This window comes from Crocodylus porosus, unplaced genomic scaffold, assembly GCF_001723895.1.
Source record: "Crocodylus porosus isolate Cpor-Errol unplaced genomic scaffold, CroPor_comp1, whole genome shotgun sequence".
NCBI lineage: Eukaryota > Metazoa > Chordata > Crocodylia > Crocodylidae > Crocodylus > Crocodylus porosus.
In genome coordinates this window covers 5,192,490-5,211,590 of record NW_017728944.1, presented here as the reverse complement: position 1 = coordinate 5,211,590, position 19,101 = coordinate 5,192,490, and the positions used below count along the sequence as shown (strand labels likewise).

The following is a 19,101-nucleotide window of genomic DNA, read 5'->3' as shown; positions in this document are numbered from 1 at the left end:
CCCGCTATGGTGAGTGCATCCCCATGGGCAAGCAGGCAAGGCAATGAACTCCCAACCAGGCTGTTTTGCAGCCCAGGCAGTGAACAGTTGCTAGGGACAAGGACCCTGGTCTTGATTGCTTTGGAGCTGCCCTTACCCCTGTCTTCCAGCCCCAGTGGTAGGGACATGAGGGGTCTCCATTCTGCCACAGCCCAACAGTAGCCCTAGGTGGGAATAGATCCCTCTCCCCTACCAGATATGGGGCTCTTGCACCTCCAGCTTAGAGCCCCCAAACTCCCTGCTGTGTCCCTAGCCCAGCCTGCCCTTGGCCATTTCCCTCTGGGCTGGCTTCCTGCCCTTGGTGTTGGAGGCTCCCTGCAGGAAGAATTTATTCCTTGTTTGCTGTTCTCTCCCCAGTCCCTGCACTAGTTGAAATTAGTGCTGGATTTGGGGTTGATGGGTTGGCAGTAGCCTGTCTGCCAGGCCCTGCAGCAAGGAGGTGCCCTGGGTAGTACCAGATTTGCTGGAGTTTGGCTGTTTGCTGTTTGCCTTCAGAGTGACCCAGGAAGTCCTTTCCCTCAGCCCTGCCAGAAGTGATTCCTGACTCTGCCTTTGCTCAAGGGCACTGGCCTAAGGGAAGGGCAGGGAGTGTCTGCCAGCTGCTCGTGAAGGTAGAGAGGAGTGAGCTGGAAGGCTGCCAGTCAGACTCTGCCTAGGTCCCTGGCCTGGATCACCAACCCCAGTCTGTTTGGTATCTGGCCCTTGCTTGACCAAGAGTCATATCTGAGCCCAGAGGGAGTGGAATTCCTGTGCTCCTGCCCCTGCAGGTAAGCAGAGGCAGTATCGTCCGGTGATTGGAGCAGGAGCAGGGATTTGAGCCTAGAAGTCCTGGCTCCCACCCCTGCTTTAAGAATTAGAAACCCCTTCCCCACCCTTCTCTAGGAGAGTGTTCTCCTTAATGGTTGGAGTAGAGGGGTGTGATCCAGGACTCACTGGTCTTAGTCCTAGCTCAGACACTGCTTCATTGAAGAAGCTGGTGGGGTAGGTATGGTAGGATTCTCCCCATCAGGTACAGGTGAACTGCAGTGGGTAAGAGTGGAGGTGGTGGCTTGGATGGATGGAGCTGGGAGGGAGGCTGGGAGCACAGGCCTCTGTGGAGTTGGCTGGGGTGGGGTGGGGGGTCATGGCCCCGGGGAGTCATGATGCTGCTCCCTGTCCTCCCCCGGCTTGGCCACTGCCGCCAGCATTTTTTCCTGGTTGTTCATTTTCCGAATTCCTTGGCAGGGCCGCAAGTGCAAACAGCTTATTTTTAGCTAGGGTCATCTGCATATGATGGCTTAGCTGTTTTCCCAGCGCCTGGGGGGCAGGGGTGCTGGGCCCTAAGCTCTTCTCCTCACACACTCTCTCTCTCTTCCACGTTGTGGCTGGTCTTCACAGGATCCTTTTGGTTCTGCAGGTTCACAGCCCCAAATGGGAGCATCCAGGAGTTGTGGGGAGGGCAAGAGCAGCTGGTGTGCAGTATATTTCTCTGCCTGGGCACTTGCGATGGGGGTGCCATTGAAGCCCCTCCTAATCTGGGCACTAGATTGGCATGATCTGTCCTCAACAACTGCTTTGTGGGGCAAAGCCAACAACAGTGTTCCTTGCCTAGGGGTAGGGATGGTGTGACCTTTGGGGAATGCTGTCAGGGTCTCCCCTTATTCCTTTTTAATAGGATCTGCCACACATTAGTCTGAGCTCTCTTTGGCTGGTGCTGGGGATCCTTTTGTGGTCTGCCAGTCTCTGCTTCAGGACTAGCACTGCCCCCTGTGGCATTATGTGAGATGTTTCCTCTGTGTCTTTCCAGCTGAGAACTACGGAGTTCAGGGCTGGGCTGCTCTACTGCCCCTTCTTTCTCCCACCCTGCTAGTGGGTGGTGCTGAAAGGACCTACCTGCCTATTCCTGTGCAAAGTCGGGTGGGGAGAGACTTGTCTGCCCCTTAGGGTCCTTGCTTACATCTCCGTGTTGGGTGCAGGTCCCTGCTGGCCTCAGATGAAATGTGCAGCCTCATCGTTGAAAAGGGGCAGGGGCAGGGACAAGTAGAAGAGGATCCTGATGCCATTGTGAAAGGTGGGTGTTGCTTGTGGCAGGGAGCTGAGATCAGGGCCAGGTGTTCTGCAGGAGCTCTGCTGGGTGAGGATATTACCTTTCCTGTTCAAGATCATCTGGGTGCCCTGTTGCCCAGAGCCTGGCTGAAATATATTTGGATTTGGGGGCTTATAGCATGCTGGAGAAGGGCAAAATGAAGGGTGGGCAAGTGTCTGGGCAGGTCTCTGCTTCCCATGTCAGGTCCCTGTGGAGCAAGTGAAGCTTCAGTGGGTTCAGACCCTGGGTATTGCGAAGGCCTGCACCAGCCCTTCTACATCTTGGGCCTGGGGCTCTAGGGAGCCTGCGGGGGCAGAGGCCTGGGGCTCTGAGCCCTGGTTGTCTCTTGGCTGGCTCCCAGCTTCCCTGGGATCAGGCTGCAGCATCCTGGTGATGTGAGGGTCTTGCAAGCCCCTGTATAGCTGTGCTTGCATCTAGGCTCTGCTTGTGTCTGGGGCTAGGCAGCTTACTGGAGTTGTGCAAGAGGTGGGACTCTTTTGCCTGTCCCTGAGTGGGCAGGACAAAGCTTAGCTTAGTCTTGTTGCCTGGAGCCCATAGCCTGTCCTGCCATATGGAACCAGAGTCAGACTGCCCCAAAAGCCCTTTCCCCCCTGCCCCAGAAGTCCTCTAGGTTGGGAGCCAGCTGGAAAGGGTGCCTCAGCCTAAGCAGCCTAATCAAGGCTGAGGGGGGTGTGTGTAGTGGGGTATAGGCTGCCCCTGGCTCAGGTGCAACTGTCTGCCCCTCAGGAAGAGCTTAATTTTGAGCAGGGAGAGCAGGAGGGGAAATGGAGGGCTTTTCCTTCTTTTTTTGGGGAACTTCTCCCTGGAGATGGGGAGAGAAGGGACTTGAAACTCTCTCGTGAATGAGGAACATGTAGAGTTGGGGCTGGGGCATGGTGGGAACTCACTCTCTGTCCTGTCATCCCTCCCCCCACCTTCCCCACAGGCTGGCTGCAAAGGGAAGTGCGAGGGAGTGTGAAGCCCTCCTGGATCAGGCCCCGGAAGTACTGGTTTGTGCTGACCCAGGACTCCCTCGACTACTACAGCAGCAATGAGAAGGGGGCCAGGCGCCTGGGGATGCTGGTGCTCACCAGCCTCTGCTCTGTGCTGTGGCCTGACAAGCAGACCTACAAGGAGACTGGTACTTGCCCCCTCTAACCATGCACTGCCCCCGTGTTGCCAGTGTCAAGGGGGTGGGGCCAGGAGGAGAGTTCAGCCTGTGACACAGTGCACAGGGCAGGGGATGGTGTTCCCTCTTGGCCTGCACTGCCTATGGTGGCCATGGCTGTATGCAGCTCCCTGGCTGACTCAGCTGCCTTCCAGCCACCCCCACCCTCTTGATGGGGTCCCTGTCTGCATACCCCAAGGCTTAGGTACTGTAAATATCTTAAGTGTCCCGTGGCCTTGTCCTGCTGCCTGGAGCACAAGGATGAGGTAGGAAAGCCTTGATCACATTGGCTTCTGGAAACCAGTGGCAGGGAGGGAGCCCTGGCTGGAGTGGGATGAGCGCATTGTAGGGAGGAATCTACAACTGTTGCCAGAGTGGGGGTGCTGTCCAGCAAGGGCCATGGAAGTAGAGCAGGGCAGCATCAAGCATTCGGTCTGTCTGGTTCTTCACAGGCTACTGGTCTGTGGTGGTGTTTGGCAGGAAGCACTGCTACCGCCTGTACACGGAGCACCTGAACGAGGCTGTCCACTGGGTGTGTGCTGTGCAGAAGGTCATTGACAGCAAGGCCCCTGTGCAGACACCAACGCAGCTGCTCATGCATGACATTGAGGTGAGACTAGGGTCAGGGGATCACTTGTAAGAGAGGGGGCTGTGACCAGACTTGGCAGGGTCCTGAGGTTCCCATCTCCACCACTCCCTTTCCTCCTTCCTCTCCCACACCCCCTTTCAGGATCTTCTTCTCCCTCTGGGCTGTACTGGGGAGGTCAGAGTTGGGCTGGAGGCAGCAGGTTGCTGTCATTTGCAGCACCCCCAAGGCTGGCTTTTCAGAGTGGGGATGCTGATGGATGATCCAGTGGCCTCTGAGCTGTGCTCCCAGGGGCCTGCCAATGTTGTAGGCTCTCAGCCTGACCTGGGCAGAGGGGTACCTCATGCTAAGTAGCACCATGCTTGCCTGTCTGGGCCTCATGGTGCACTATGCAGCAGCTGCTGTTGCTTCCTTCCCCAGGAAAACTGTGAAAGCCCAGAGATCTTGGAGCAGATCTACCGCTGCAACCCAATTCTTCGCTACACCAGCAGCCCACTCTATGCCCCGCTTCTCCCCTTCCCCTATGGCAGCGTGGACCAAAGCGGTGAGCAGCTGGCATGAGCCCAGTTCTTGGAACTGACCTGTGGTGCCAAGGCAGGGTTGGCCCATGGGTGTGAGACTGTGGGGTGGTGGGGGAGGAGCAGGCCTTGCTGTGAGCGCAGCATATGTGGCTGCTGTGTGTTGTGGCCCAGGCTTAGAGCCACACTGTGGAATGCCTGACCTGTGGCCTGGACCTCTTATGACCCCCTGCACGCTTTGCCAGAGGGAACAGTAGGGATACAGAGAGTGGGAGATGGAGAAGGCTCTTGAGGACCAGGTTCAACCGAACTCTTACTGAATAACACCACAGTCATCCCATTACTGGTAAACTACTAGAATGCTGCAAACATGGGGGCCCAATAGATGCCCAGTTAAATGAAACAGTATAATCGGAGTTGAAATCAGTCTGCTGTGCTCAGACTCTGGCCTTCCCCGTGGGGTGAAAAGGACACCTGGGGCAGCCTGCTTAACCTGGCCTGTTCTATACGCCCTTTAGCTAGCACCCACAATGAACCTTAAAGCAAACTAATAACTGATGCAGTTAGAGGCCTGTGTCCATGTAGGAGGTGCCTTGCCCTGGGCCTCTGGACCCCTTGCAGCCTACCTAGATATCTCTTTCAGTATTATTCCCCTGCTGCCAGATTCCTGCAGCTATTTATAGGTGGGAGATGGAGGAAGGTGGTGCCTTGGGCTCTGCTGAGACTCCGCTTCCTCTGTTTCCTGGGGCTAGACAGGGATAGAAGGGATCCTTGCTGAGTGGGACTTTGACCCATGGATATCTTGCCCTGACAGGATGTGGGAAAGGAGTTTGGTTCTCTTTGAGTGATTAAGGAGCGGGCATGGGTGCTTGTTCATGTGCCGGTGGTATGGGTTGGAGTTCTCTGGTTGCTGTCTGGGTGGATGCCTTGGAAAATCCAACTGTGCTTGTGGGGTGGAGGTCCCCATTGGTCTGAGTGCTGTCCTGACTAGAGCAGAGGTTTGGGCACATGCTACTTGTGATGGGAGGCATGCACTTTGCCAGGGTGCTTGGTCTTGCTAGGGCAGGAGGAGGGGCTGTGTGCTGGCTCTGAGGCATGGGGCTCCACAGAGTCTTTCCTGCCTGTGCTGGGCTTGGAGAAGAGGGGGAGAACCATCGTCTCCCCAGGGTCCTGCAGGCAGTGTATGACAGCTGGTTGATGCAGGGGCCTGGGCTCTAAAGTCCAGGCCCCTGCTAATCAGAGACGCCTGCTTGCTTCTAGCCCCCAATGCCCATGGCTACACAACACTGCGTGATGAGGCTGTGAAGCTCTTCAACTCTCTGCAGCAGTTGGAGGCAGAACGGGACCCAGGGCCCCTGATCCAGGGCATCCTGCAGACCTGCTGGGACCTGCGGCCCCTTGTTGATGAGATCTACTGCCAGTTGGTGAAGCAGACCACAGAGCCACCAGCACCTGGGGAGCAGGGTGACCTGCGCTACTGGCAGCTGCTCACCTGCATGAGTTGCACCTTCATGCCCTCCCTTCCTGTCCTGCGCTTCCTTCACTTCCGCTTGGACAGGTGAGTGTCAGGACAGCCAGCTCAGTTTCTGGGGGTGGGTGCATTGCCTGGGGCACTGGGTCCTGGTGAAAGGGGCTGGGTCCTGAGGGGTGTCTTGCACAGGACTCCCTTTCCCCTACTGGGCTCAGGGTAGGGCCTTGGGGGTAGGACTAAGGGCTTCTGTGCCAAGCTGGCAGAAGCTTCTATGGCCCTGCTTTCATTAAAGGGATTTAGTGTGTGGGACCCACTCTCCTCCCATCTGCAGAGAAAAAAACACCAGCTCCAGAATGTTCTGGGTGAGCTGCAGCTGCCAGGCGGTGTGGTGGGAAATTCCCTGGGAAGACCTGGATCAGGGTGCCCCAGCCCTGCTGTTGCCAGGGGAGCTGCTGACTTGCCCTGTGCTGGAAATGGCCTGGTTGAAGGCTGTAGAGACTGAGGGGCAAGAAGGGCTCAAGGCCAGGGAGCAGCTGGGGCTGTGACATGGCATGGCTTAGGGGCAGAGTGAGAGTCTAGATCCAGCACCTGCAGCCCTAGGGCCAAGCCTCTTGTAATGGAGCTCAGACTATAGCACTTGGCACTCTGGGCAGTGCAGCTCATTCTGATGCTCATGCTGCATTTGCCCTGCAGGACAGAGAGCAGGTTCCCTGACTCGGAAATGGCCAAGTATGGGAGCTTCATCAGGGAGGCCCTGGGGAAGACGCAGGGGCGAGAGTGTGTGCCCTCGCTGAACGAGATTGCAGCGCTTATCCAGCGACAGGAGATGGTCTGCACTGTGCACTGCCCTGGTGCGGCCTCCTACAGTGTGGCTATCAGCTCGCACACAACAGCTGAGGAGGTGAGCTGGGCCTCTGGTGGGTGAGGAAGTGGCATTGATCCTTTGCCCATGCTGGAAGATGCCTTGTTGTGGGCAGGTTCCTAGGGCTGACTGTGGGCCAAGGGGTGCTAAGCCTGTGGCAGGTTGTACCTGGCACCTTGAGGAGAAGGTAGAAGCCAGGGAAGATCCTTGGTGCCAAAGCACAGTGGAGGGAGGCTCCTTCAGTCTGAAACCCCAATGCCCTTCCTGGCTTGAGTGGGGTCCCTGGCATTGACCTATGGGCAAGTGCTGCCCCATGTCCTGCATCCCTTGCTGGGTGAAACAGTGGAGGTGGGGCCAGTCTTTGGGTCCAGAGCCCCCTGGAACATCTAATTGCTTATTCATGCTGCTGTCTTGCCTGTCTGCTTGGTATGGGGCCAGGACCCCTTCCTGCAGCCCAGGGGCAACACTGTGACCTGTGTGGGGGGGGGGCAGGGGCACTGTGGGAATGCCTGCATTTGCTTGTTGTGACCTGTCTGTGTCCCTTTGCAGCCCTGAGAGCCGTGGCAGGGGCACGTAGTCACCCGTTGGTTGCCTTTGTCTCGTCTCAGGTGGCCCAGGAGCTGGTGTCTCGGCTGGGCCTGTCTCAGAGCCCCAACATCTTTGCGCTCTATGAGCAGAATCGGCACTATGAGCAGCCTGTGGGAAGGGCCATGCTGGTGGCTGACGTCCTCACCAGGTTTGAAAAGTAAATGCCTCTTGCTGCCACCCTTGCACCAATGAGAGTTGGGGGGTGGGGGGAAGTTAGGGTGTAGAAGAATAGGGGAGGGGAGTTACGGGGTGAGGAGGGAGGAAAACCTGAGGGGATTGTTGGTTACTAGTCCCTGTGACAGTAATGCTGTCCCAGCTTGCTCATTTTCCCTCCCTAGAGAGAGGCTGGCAGAGGGAAGGGGTGCATGTCCATGTGTCTTGGCATTGATGGGAACTGTCTGTCCTTTTGTCTTGCCCAGCCTGGCAGTGGAGGAGACGATGCGGGACTCGTCCTGGAGACTCTGCTTCAAACACTATGGCTTTTTGGACACAGAGAATGTGCCACGTGACAGTGTGGAGTTCACCCTCCTCTTTGAGCAGGTGAGAGCCTGGATCTGGGCTATGTGGGCGGGTCCTTGCTGCAGAGGCCCCAACCCTTACAAGGCAGGGCTGCATCTCTAAGTGTCCCTCTCAGTGGGGCCCCAGCCCTGTGCCCAGCCTGCGAGTCCTCTGTGAGGCCTGCAGCCAGAAAGCCTTTTTTTTTTTTCCTTGCCCCTGTTCTTGTGGCAAGTGGTCTGGAGAGGGCGAGATGCACCTGAGGTGGGAGGCTGAGGTACTGTGCATGGGTGTCAAGCATTGGGTGGTCAGCCATGCCCATTTCCTGCACCTGATGCTGCTATGCTCAGCCCTTACCCTCTTTTGCAGGCCCACGAGATGGTGATCCGAGGCTATGTGCCCACGTCGGAGGAGATGCTGCAGACCCTGGCTGCCCTGCGCCTGCAGAGCCTCAACAGTGACTTCTCCACACACGCCCCCTTCCCTCGCCTGGAGGAGCTCTTTCCGACCAGTGTGCTACACGCCCGCCTCCAAGCCCCCCAGCAAGCCCCTGCCTCGACCAAGTGCCCTGGCCCCCGCTTCCGTGCGGGGCTGCTGGCTGGCACCCTGCCTGGTGGCCTGTGGGGTCACTCACTGGCCAAGCAGCAGGCTGAGCAGGACCAGAAACTGCGTGGGCGTCTGCGGGAGGAGGGGGCCAGCATGATGGCTGCCATTGTGGAGAAGTGGAAATTACTGCAGGGCATGGGCCGGCCTGAGGCCATGGCAGCCTACATGGCGCTGGTCCGGGAGTGGCCAGCTTTTGGCTCCACCCTCTTTGATGTGGATTTCCACACGGTGAGACCCTCTTCCTTTGCCTGCCCTGCTTGGGCTCGCTCAGTGCAGCAGCCGCCTCCCCCTGCGCTACATGGAGAGGCTGGAGCGCTATCATTCTGCATGGGTGGCTGGGAGCTGTGGGGTCTGCCTGAGCTGGAGTTGTCCTGCTTGGGATTAGGAATCTGCTGGAAAGGGGACTTCTGGCCACAGACTGCAATCTCAGCCTGTCCCCAGGTTGTCCTGGGACGAGGCATGTCTCGGCAACCAGGATAACCTGCAGGAGCCCTCTGTGTAGTGGGCTGGCTCCTGGAGCCTAAGCTCACTGAGGACAGGTGTCAGTCATGTGGTTCTCACCCAGCCTGGGGCAGAAGCATAGTCCCCTGCTGCCACTATCTCCCTGAGCTTGTTGGGCTGCTTAGCTTCCTGCTTGAACCCCCAGGGCTGGGCTGGGTAAGTCCTGGGTATAACGTGGGGCTGAGGAGATTGGTGTTGCAGGATGAATGGGGCAGCCCTTGATGCTGATGTCCATCTGTCTGCAGAGCTTGGTGGGCACTGGGCCTCAGCGGCTGTGGCTGGGCATCGGGGCCAAGGCTGTGTCACTATACAAGCCTGGCGAGGCTGAGCCCATGGACAGCTTCTGTTATGGCCATATCTCCTCCTTCGGTGTGCCTGACAGCAGCACTTTCCGCCTCTCCATAGGGGACAGGGATCTGCTCTTTGAGACCTCCCAGGTAAGGCCTTTGCTAAGCAGTGTTCTGACTGCTCTCCACTGTCTGCCCTGGCTCTTCTTTAGCTCATGGCTCAGGTGTGAGGTAGCTTATTGCCCAGCAGCCTGGCCCCGCACTATGGAGCCAGCTGCCCTTGACCCTCGTCTGCTCATGGCCCTTATCCTTGTGAGAATGCAGCCCAACTCCAAGACCTGGCACTTCACCTGGGGGTGGCCAGGGGCAGGGTCTGCAGCAACCCTCACAAGAAGCTGACTGGGCTCTGGGACTTCCAATCAGCCAGGGAGCAAGGCCTTGTCCTGTGGGGGAGGGAGATAAAGTACTAGTTTGGAAGGCAGAGTGGGGAGGGAAGAAGTCTAGCCCAGGGCTTCATCCCACTGATTGTTGTCTATTGCTGTCCTGCAGGTGGATGAGATTGCCCAGCTCCTGAACATGTACCTCACCAGCTTGGGCACCAGGCAGACGCCTCGGTTGGAAGAGCCAGCTGGTCACCGCAGCCCAGTGCATGTGCCTGACTCGGGCCTCCCTCTCCCACAGGGACTCTGCTTTGCCCCTGATCTCTGGAGTCACCAGCCTGATGCCAGCTCCTTCCCCAGTTAGCTCTCTGGGGCCAGCATTCTAGTTCACATGGCATGAGCTGCAGTGCAGGCTAATGTACCAGGATCTGTAAGGTGCTGGGGCTGCCCCAGTTACTTGTGCCCTGCTGATGGTAAAGGAGTGCCAGTCTGCCCCTATGGCTGCTGTGCTAGGGAGCTCAGAGCTTGGGACACCGCTGGAGGAGCGAAGCGGACAGGCAGGAATGTTGGGTTGGAGAGCTTGGCTCTACATGCTCCTGAGGAAAAGATGCTGTTCCTGGGGGGTCCTTACTGCCCCCAGCTTTGAGTAGGGGTGTGGGGCATTTGTCCTGGGCACCTGCTTCCCTGGGCAGTAGTTGGTTTCCCTCCCTGGTTTATTTCCTTAACTTATTTATAGAAAACCCTCTCCCCCGACACGCGTGAGCACCTTTGGCTGTTACAGTGCACCTGCAGGATGCCCGATGCAGGGTGCTTGCTCCCGTTCCTGGTAGTTCATAGCAGTCCAACAGGTGTGGTTTTCCTTTGGCCATTCCTGCCCATCCCACAGGAAGGTACCAAAGGAAGCTGGGCAGGTTGTGCCTTGCAGGGCTCCAGGGCTGTGGGGAAGAAGTGGGAGAGCTCCTGTGGGCAGGTGCCTGCTGCCTGGATGCTGCTGCATCCTGGCACCTGGGGTGACTGGAGCTGGTGGTGGGATTGTTCTCCCAGTACTTGCAGTGTGGAGGAGGCAGCTTGTTAATGCGGGCTGGGCTCTTCCTTGTGGTTCTATACCTATGGAGAGCTGGTGCTGGGGCCTGCTTGGCTCTTGTTTCTTACCTGGTCTTCAGGACTAGTGTTTCTAACTCCCAATCCAGAGGGCCCCAGCTAGCACTGTTCCCAGGTGTAGAGTGTTTGCCGCAGTGGCCTGTGCCCTTTTCTGGCTGTGGGGCCCATGGTTGCCCAGTCTGCGTGAAGCTGTTTGTTGGCCTCCTGCTGGCTGAGCAGGCTGGGCTGGACCTGTTCCACTGGGGGTTGCCCACCAGCCCGGTGCCTTTGCAGGCTTGTTCCCACTGAAAGGGGGCTGTCTGGAATGCTGTGCTTCCTCTGCAGGGATTCTTCCTTTGGGTGCCAGGCTCTGTGGTACCTCCCAGACCCCTTAGTAAGTTGCAGCGATCTTCCCCCAGGGTGGGAGAGGGCTTTTTATGTTACCAGAATGCCATCTGCCACCAGTTTATCTGTCCACTGTATGCTAAGCACCTTTCTTTGCCCCACCCCTGGAAAGCTGCAGGCAGCTTTTAGGCCTGCCCCTTGGTGAGTGGGGGTCACTATGTTGTCCTGTGTCTTCTCTGCTGGCCAGGCTGCTGTCATTATGCAGAAGCCTAGCAGCAGGGGCTCGTGGGGGTGGGGGTTTAGGTTGATGGGGTGAGGCTTGGGTCTCTCAGTGGTGCCTCTATTAAGTTCTGTTTATTTTTTTTAATAAATGCACAAAGGAAATGCTGGGTTCATGTCATTCTGTAGGGACTAAGGCCTGCACAGGGCATGACTGGAACTGCTACCACCATGCATTGTGAGGGCAACAGGCTGCTGCTGCTGAGCCCCCATCTGCTCAAGGACCTCAGCTGGTTCTGGTGGCTGCACAGAACGTGTGCTGAGTCTGGACAGGTGCTCTTTGCTGCCTGCCCAAGTCTACAGCGCACCTGAGCCAGCTCCTGAGCCACTGGAAGCAACTGAGACACACCTGCCACAACAATGCTGCCTAAAACTGCCATAGGCCTGACCCATTGCTCTGTGGGGAACTGCCCTGTGGTTTCCAGAGGGGTGTTTATGTGTGAGCGTCCAAGGCTGAAGGCTTGAATTGTCTCCATTGTTAATGTGTATGTGTGTGGATGCTCCCAGGCAGGATTCAAAGAGATTTCTATTTGACTTCTCTTCCCTTTTTTCCTCCCCTCCACGCATCTCCATTCAAGGAGATTCAGTCTGGCGAAGAGGTGAACCTAGCAAGGGGCAACCTAAGCCTGCCCCTTCAACACTTGCCTAAGTAGTGGTAGTTCAGGGCTTCCTGGAAATCTCACCCCCAACACTTAGCCGTTGGTTTAGGACCTGTCCCTCAAATGCAGTGCCTGCCCTCCTGGTCCAGGGGGTGTGTGGACTGGGAGAAGCAGGAACAAATCCTCCGAACTCAGTGCATGCATGGGATTAGGCCCAGCAGGCACAGAACAGAAGTCCACTAGATAGGGGCTGGAGCCTGTTGTGGGCAGTGTGCAAGACTGGTGTGCTGCCCTTGTGTTGGTACTCTGGGACCCTGTAAAGCTCAGCCTACATGCATTGGCCTGTGCTGTATTCCAATCATGATTTCCCACCAAAGTTTGTGGGAGCCATGTTCTTCTCTATGCCCCCCCACCACACAAACACGCTCTTTCTGTCTCTCTTCTCAGTTAGCAGGAGGAGGAGGAGGACAAGAAGCACTTTGGGCAGGCCATAAGGATGGAAGAGTCCTGACAGCAGGGGCAGGGCTCTGGGCTGAGTTCACTTCAGAGAGCCAGGGCTCCTGGGGAGTTGGCTCCTGGCCTTGCCTTGCTTTACCCTTTGGCATTTAATCAATACTGCAACCATCTCTCACTGCTCTGCTTCCAGCTTCACCTGGCATCTACTAGCACTGGCTGCACCCAGTCATGGAGAAAGAGGGAGCCTGCCAAGCTAACCCCAGCAATGGGTACTTCTGTCTGGGGCTTGTGCCAGTGAGGGTGGGAGAGCCCAGCAAGGCGGAGAGCAGAGTATTTTTAACTTGCTGTTCCATGCTGCAGGGTCAGAGGAAAAGGCTAATTCTCACCTTGGATTGCCTGGTCTGGGGCCAGCACCCCCTTCCGCTGCTGCCTGACTCACTGCTGGCTCATACAACACAGGCCCAGGTGCAGGATGGGTCTGGCCCTCCCTCCCACGGTCTGCTGCTAAATCTAGCCCTGGTGGTGTGTTTGGTCCCAGGCATACACAGGACTTGCAATGCTGGCAGATCTCTGACAGCAAGATGAAAATGCCAGTGAGCCCCAGGGGCTTGAGGAAATCCTTTAATACAGGCACAGCAAGGGCAGGAAGAACTGGCTTTCCAACCGCGGTGGGGCCCTGAGGATAGTGCTGGTAGTATCTGCTCTTCAGGTGGGGGTGTTCAGCTCCACCCCTCCTCCAACCCCCTCCTTATTAATGTAACAAGGTTATAGCAACCTCTACCACCTTCCCTGTAATAATCTTTGCAAGATCTAACTATTCAGTTTGTGGGAGAAGGAAGGTGTTTTGTTTTGGGGGTTTTTTTTTGTAAGCTAGTTTCACTTTATTCCTGAATTCTTGGAACACTGGAAGATGTTCCTTACTGATCAATACCATCTTCCAATGCTGATAGATCTGCTTATCCTTAGTGGCCTGTATGAAGTGTTTGTTCCTTGGAGCACGGCGGTAGCTTCTACTGTTCCCCACCACCCCCTTCCCTGGGATGCAGTTGTCTGATGAATTTATACTTTTCCCTTAAAATCATTCAATAGTGCTTGCACATCCAAGTCTTGGCCCTCAAATCCAATCACCCCCTTATTGCACTGTCTTAGTTTCTGAGCTAGCCCTCTTGAAGTTCAAAACCTTGTTTCAGACCTATTCTTGTCCTTCCTGCCATATTGATTTGACTCGCTAATTGAGTGAAGGAAACCACAGTAAAGGGGAGGACAGGCCAGGACCTGGGTTGCACCCATGCCAATGTTGCCAGATCAAAAATTGATTCTTTCTCCTGAAATCTTAAATGGACAGGTGGAAGATGAAACACAGCTGAGAGCAGCAAAAAGCCATAGTTGCTGCACTGTTAGAGGAAAATAATCTCTACCCTTACACAATGAATACGAAATGGATGGAGATGGAAAACCCTCAAATTTTTGAAGCTGGATTCTGGGCTGGCAATAGCCTCACATTTCCTGAAGGTGACTGGGATGATGCAGTTCACAAACAAATGTTCTTGGCTGGTTTCCAGCCAGGTCTTAGAAATAGAATCATTACAGTTGTAGACGCCACCTCAGCCCAAGATGAGGTTTTAAATGCAGCCAAAAGGGCGGCTGAGGTTTGGCAAAGTGGATCTGAGAGAGTTTAAAGCTAAGAGCAAATCCAGAACTCTGCCCACTGTGAAGCTTAAAAGGAGACCAATAAAATGGGAAATAAAATTAGGAAAGTCCCAATGCACAGTGGGAATTTTAGAGAACAGAAGGTTCCTCTTTCCAGGAATTAAAAGAGCAACTAAAAGGTACGAGGAAGTCCCTCAGGGTACCACTGGTTTTAAAACTTGCTAAAAAGAACAGTGGGTAAAGCCTTCCCAGAACCACTAAGTGACATGCAGTGTGGGCCATCCGGCATTAGGACAGCTTGCTCCACAAACCCAAGGGTACCAATTACCTGGGATGCCTGGGGGTACCCCAAGGTAAAAATAAAGGTGTGGAATAGGCCACATAACATTTTCCTTTTGAGGTGGAGGAAGTGATGACCCAGATTACTGAGTCCTTGGTAAACCAGTGAATTTACTATCTCACAGTGACAATAACTTCACAATCTGGCCTATAAGGAAGGCTCACTATTGAGGGTTAAATCAAAATACCCCAGTATAGGCTCCAGTGGTTGCCTTCTATCAAGATTTACTGGAGAGGCCCCCCCGAGGGGAAATAGTACTTTTTGCTGTCACCTACAGTTTTTGGTCTACTTCCATAGTTCATGGGAGTCGATATAAAATTGTTTTTACACGCAGGAGGCAGCAATATGAATGGATTAATTTGCCACAAGGCTTTCAGAAATCCCTGCTTTTTCATGCTTCAGTGACTAAGATGCTTAAACTTCTACTGGGCACAGAGCAGGTACTAGCTTGTTGTGGTATTCTGGTGGCATTTGAGACTGAAGAAAAACATAAGGGAGTCCAAGCCCGTTTGTTTATATTGCCGAGCCAAGGTAGCTTAAAGTTAAATGGTAAAAAGGCCCAGATGGCCAGATAAACGGTTTCCTACCTGTGAACTGAAGTCAGCCTCAAAGGGAAAGCAAAGTCTCCAGGACATGGTTAAGACAGTTGCTGAACTCCCCAAGGCCCACACATGAAGAGCTGTTAAGGTCCTTTGTAGGCCTAGTGAGGTTCAATTAAGATTTTATTGTAGGCTTGGCTGAAATTGATGGATCGCCATCCAAACTTTTAAGAAACAGGGAAATGTGGAACCAGGGTCCAGAACAAGATCAAGATGTACATTCCCTGAAGAGCACACAGTTAAAGCAGTGGCCTCGGCTCACCCTAATTTACAACAGCTTTTTATTTAGGAGGTGGGGGCTGCCGCCAGAACACCGACTTGGCAAGGATAAGCCCACTGCCTACATTTCCAGATGCCTCAGCCCAGGAGTCTGCAACCTACAAACATGCAGGGTGGATCCAGCCTATGAAAGGACTGGATCTAGCCCATGGCAGCACAGGAGCTCACAGGGACCAGTAGCAAATACCTTTTTTCATAAGGGGTGGGTGAGCAGGGCACAAGGCCTAGGCGCTGACTTAAAAGGGGCACCAGAACGGAGGCCCCCTGCAGAGTCTGCTCAGCCAAATCCACTGTTGCACATTGCCAGATGACAGTACTTGGGGAGGAATCAGGAATCCAGGCTAGGGGCAGCAGGACTCAAGGCTTTGGCCACAGGGAGTGAGGAGTTCCCTATAGCTGGTGGCTCATAGTGGTTCACATTCCAGTATTATCCTTTCTGCCCCCCTCCCTCAAGTGAACCATGGGGGGAAGTGTTGGTGTGACCAGCAGCCAAAATCTGAATGCACTGTAGGTGCCATCTTTTTACCACCAAATTCACTGTTGCCCATTGCTGCAGGTGATGGGAATTGGCAACGTTCAGTGAGTGGGGGAGAGGAGGGAAGCATCTCCCACTGGGGGTGTCGGGAGGCACAAGGCTAAGGAAGGGACCAGAGCTACTGGGATGCAATCCCTATGCTGCCTTGAATGCAAACTATACAAGATGCGTCTATCAGAGGCATGATGCAAGGGCACAGGGAATCACAAATTTGAGGCAATTAGCAATCAATAGCAGAAGCTGGGTTATGAGTAGGTGGTCTGTCATCAGTAAAAGGTTGCTAACTCCTGTCTTAGCTGGGTGGAAAAAAAAATAGCCTTCCTCAGAAAGGCAGGTGCTAGTAGTGGACTGAGCTATACAACATTTTGACTCTCTGACAGACCTTAAATCCAATTATTTTAAGAACAACACATACAACCTCATTAAATATTTACATTGGCTTAATAGATGGGAACATCCAGGCAAAAATCGTTGGCTATCCCAGCTGTCATCATTGGGCTACAGGTAGGGACCCCCATACGTGTCCTTTACCTCTGCGTAGAACTTTAAAGCACTAGTCTGAGGAAGCACCACGCTGGACAGGACAGGCTTTCCCAGGCACAGAGATGTAGGTTATTTTTGGCTCTTCATACCACGTGGATGGAAAAGCCTACACTGGCTTTTCTCTTGTGGATCCTATTAACCACACTGCAACTGCCATGCAGTGCAACCTACACTCAGCTCAGTACACTGAGCTGGCAGTAGTGCTGTCCCTTGGAGATTACTCCTGTGAATGGGGATCTCCATCTGTATTTAGACTCTGAGTGGGTTTGCTGCCATAGTGGGGAAACAACCTGAATAATTCAGATGAAACACCAGTGTTCATGCAAATCTGTATAAATGTATTATCAGCCTTCTGCAGGGTTTCTGTAGAAAAGGGGCTAATTTCATAAGGTGAAAAAGGTCATCACCAGAAGGAAGGGGCCCCTGCTCAGTGAAACAATCATGCTGATCTAGAGGCAAAACAAAGTATGCTCAATGCTTTGCCATGGCAACCACCAAAGAAGAGCTAGGAGCCAATGGCTAAAATAAAAAAAACACTAAGTTAGAGGAGCCAGAAGAGGCTGCTAGCCTATCAGAAACACAAGAAGTGGATGCCTCACTCAGGTCGCTATTCAAAAGGGATAATGCAAGTGGCATGCCTCTTAAAGTCTAGCCTGGGAGTGATCTGCTGGTGTTAAAACCTGAAGGAAGGGGTGGGTTGTCCCTAAGAACATCAGGAATGAGATTATGTATTTGGCTCATAATTATGGAGGTCATCACAGGGTAGTCCATACCAAAGAAAGATGGCAGCAGTCAGCGTAGTAGCCTTCCACTGCAACGGATGTGGAAATCTACATGCAGAACTGCTTACAAAGTATAGCAGGTGGTGCTGACCAAATAAGAACAAAAGTTCCCACTACATACACAAAGGGTACACGGCCCCTGGTATAGAACCCAGATGGACTTTGTAGGGCCCTTATAAACACCACGAAAGGGGAGTACATATTTACTTCTCATTGTAGATGGTTTTATAAAATGGCTTTCCCTGTGAAAACAAAAACAGTCCTGAATGCATCCAAGGGTCTCACTGAGTATGTGGTTCCTAGGTGGTGTATTTCTACTGTCATAAAATCAGATAATGGCTTCATGCTTTACAGGGGAATTAATCCAGTTAGCTGGTAGATTGTACAGCATTAAGTAAAGGATTTCATATGCCATAGCATCCCTGGGCTAATAGATATGTGGAACAGCTTAACTGGAGATTAAAGGCTTTTAAAAAAAACTCTGTGTCCAGTACAGGGAAAGATTGGGATGTGAAGCTGCCTCAGGTTTAATGGCTTTACAAGCAGCAGCCAATGCCTCAGCTGAGTTCAGTCTTTTTGAATGGACAACTGGTGTAACTACCAGAGGCCTGGCATGTTCCAGCCCTGGAGGAATGGCAAGCCATGTCTCTAGGTAGGCCTGGGGAATAGTTAGCTGCAAGGTTAACTGGAGTGAGTCAGCACACAGCTTGGCATCTAGGCAGGAATCAATGAAAACTGCAAAAAGGATTTTTACAACCTAGAAGGCAGACTGAAAAATTAGAAGCCAGGTAATGGTGAAAAGGAAAAACAGGCCTTTTCCCCTCAACAGCAGGTCCCGTATGTGATCACAGACAGGTTGAGCCCTACCTTATACTAGGTGTGCAAATCCATGTGAGCCAGATTTTTGAAATGTTATAACAGAAGACAGCTAAAACACTTCAATGGGAAGTAACTATGAAGGAGGGTGACAAGCGGGGAGCATGGGGGTAACACTGGAGAAAAGCGTTTGTTTCTGTTTACTCAGATTAAGATGGAGAGATGTATTAGGGGGCAGTGGTCACTGCTGTGACCCTGTGCATCACAGTGATCTGTATCTATGTAATCTGATGCTGCAAGACCCAGCACAATTTGTCATCACCAGCATTGGCTGACTTAAAACAGGAGCCACTGGTTGTGGGTTGGCTGGTCTTGGAAAAATGGAGAAACAACTGAGATTTCCCATTCTACTTTCAGTCTGAGAAGCTGTCAGGTGCCATACATCTCTAAGGCAAGCGTGACAGTGATGTTCAGAGCAAATTCCAAGATTTTCCAATTCAATGGCTCCTCTTGGGTGCTCAACACAGTAGTACAACTAGGCTGTTGCCCAGCAGAGATTTGTGTAAGCAGTGGGTTAGAGGAAGAGGGAAGAGAGTGTTTGAAGACCTACAGAGAGGGAAAAGACATTGGGGAGCTCCTGCAAAGGCTGCAATTGTTTCTTGTTGGGAAGGATCAGATAAAACATTCAAACCCCATATAGTGTGGAACAACTTCACGCTAATACAGGATGTAATATGAGCTTGTTGACTAAACACTTTATGCTTGGATACCTACCAAAATTTGACACTGGTCCCCTACACATGCACCTGCTACCAACACTGCCCTGAAATTCTTAGGAGAATTTGAGGAAGATTTCCCTTTTGAAGAAGGAGATCCACTGCAGGTAAAACTAGATGCTGCCACCTACCTATTAACAGACATGTGCAGTTATTGTGTACAGTTCTGGGCCCCACATCTCAAAAAGGATGTAGTAGAACTAGAAAAAGGTACAGAGAAGGGCAACCAAAACAATTAGGGGCATGGAGCAGTTGCCATTCCAAGAGAGATTCAAAAGGCTAAAATTTCAATTTGGAAAAGAGAAGGCTGAAGGGGGATATGATAGAGATCTATTTGAAAAATCATGAAGGGGATAGACCAAGTGAATAAAGAACTGTTGTTATTCACCAACTCCCAGAATACTAGAACTAGAGAAATTAGTAGGTGACAGGTTCAAAGCTAATATGAAGAAATAC

The 19,101-nt window shown here is 53.3% G+C and overlaps 1 protein-coding gene across 1 annotated transcript in view; it reads left to right on the top strand.

The window, feature by feature from the left end:
- PLEKHH3 (pleckstrin homology, MyTH4 and FERM domain containing H3) overlaps window positions 1–10,669 on the top strand; it is a 28,141-nt gene extending 17,472 nt beyond the window's left edge. The window contains exons 5-15 of the mRNA XM_019550503.1: window positions 1,995–2,089; window positions 3,051–3,245; window positions 3,725–3,882; window positions 4,279–4,402; window positions 5,637–5,934; window positions 6,541–6,748; window positions 7,318–7,454; window positions 7,717–7,837; window positions 8,162–8,626; window positions 9,145–9,336; window positions 9,736–10,669. Of these exons, the coding sequence (XP_019406048.1) occupies window positions 1,995–2,089; window positions 3,051–3,245; window positions 3,725–3,882; window positions 4,279–4,402; window positions 5,637–5,934; window positions 6,541–6,748; window positions 7,318–7,454; window positions 7,717–7,837; window positions 8,162–8,626; window positions 9,145–9,336; window positions 9,736–9,930 (2,188 nt within the window). The 3' untranslated portion in view covers window positions 9,931–10,669. The remainder of the gene's footprint in view (window positions 1–1,994; window positions 2,090–3,050; window positions 3,246–3,724; window positions 3,883–4,278; window positions 4,403–5,636; window positions 5,935–6,540; window positions 6,749–7,317; window positions 7,455–7,716; window positions 7,838–8,161; window positions 8,627–9,144; window positions 9,337–9,735) is intronic.
- Window positions 10,670–19,101: the final 8,432 nt, after the last annotated feature.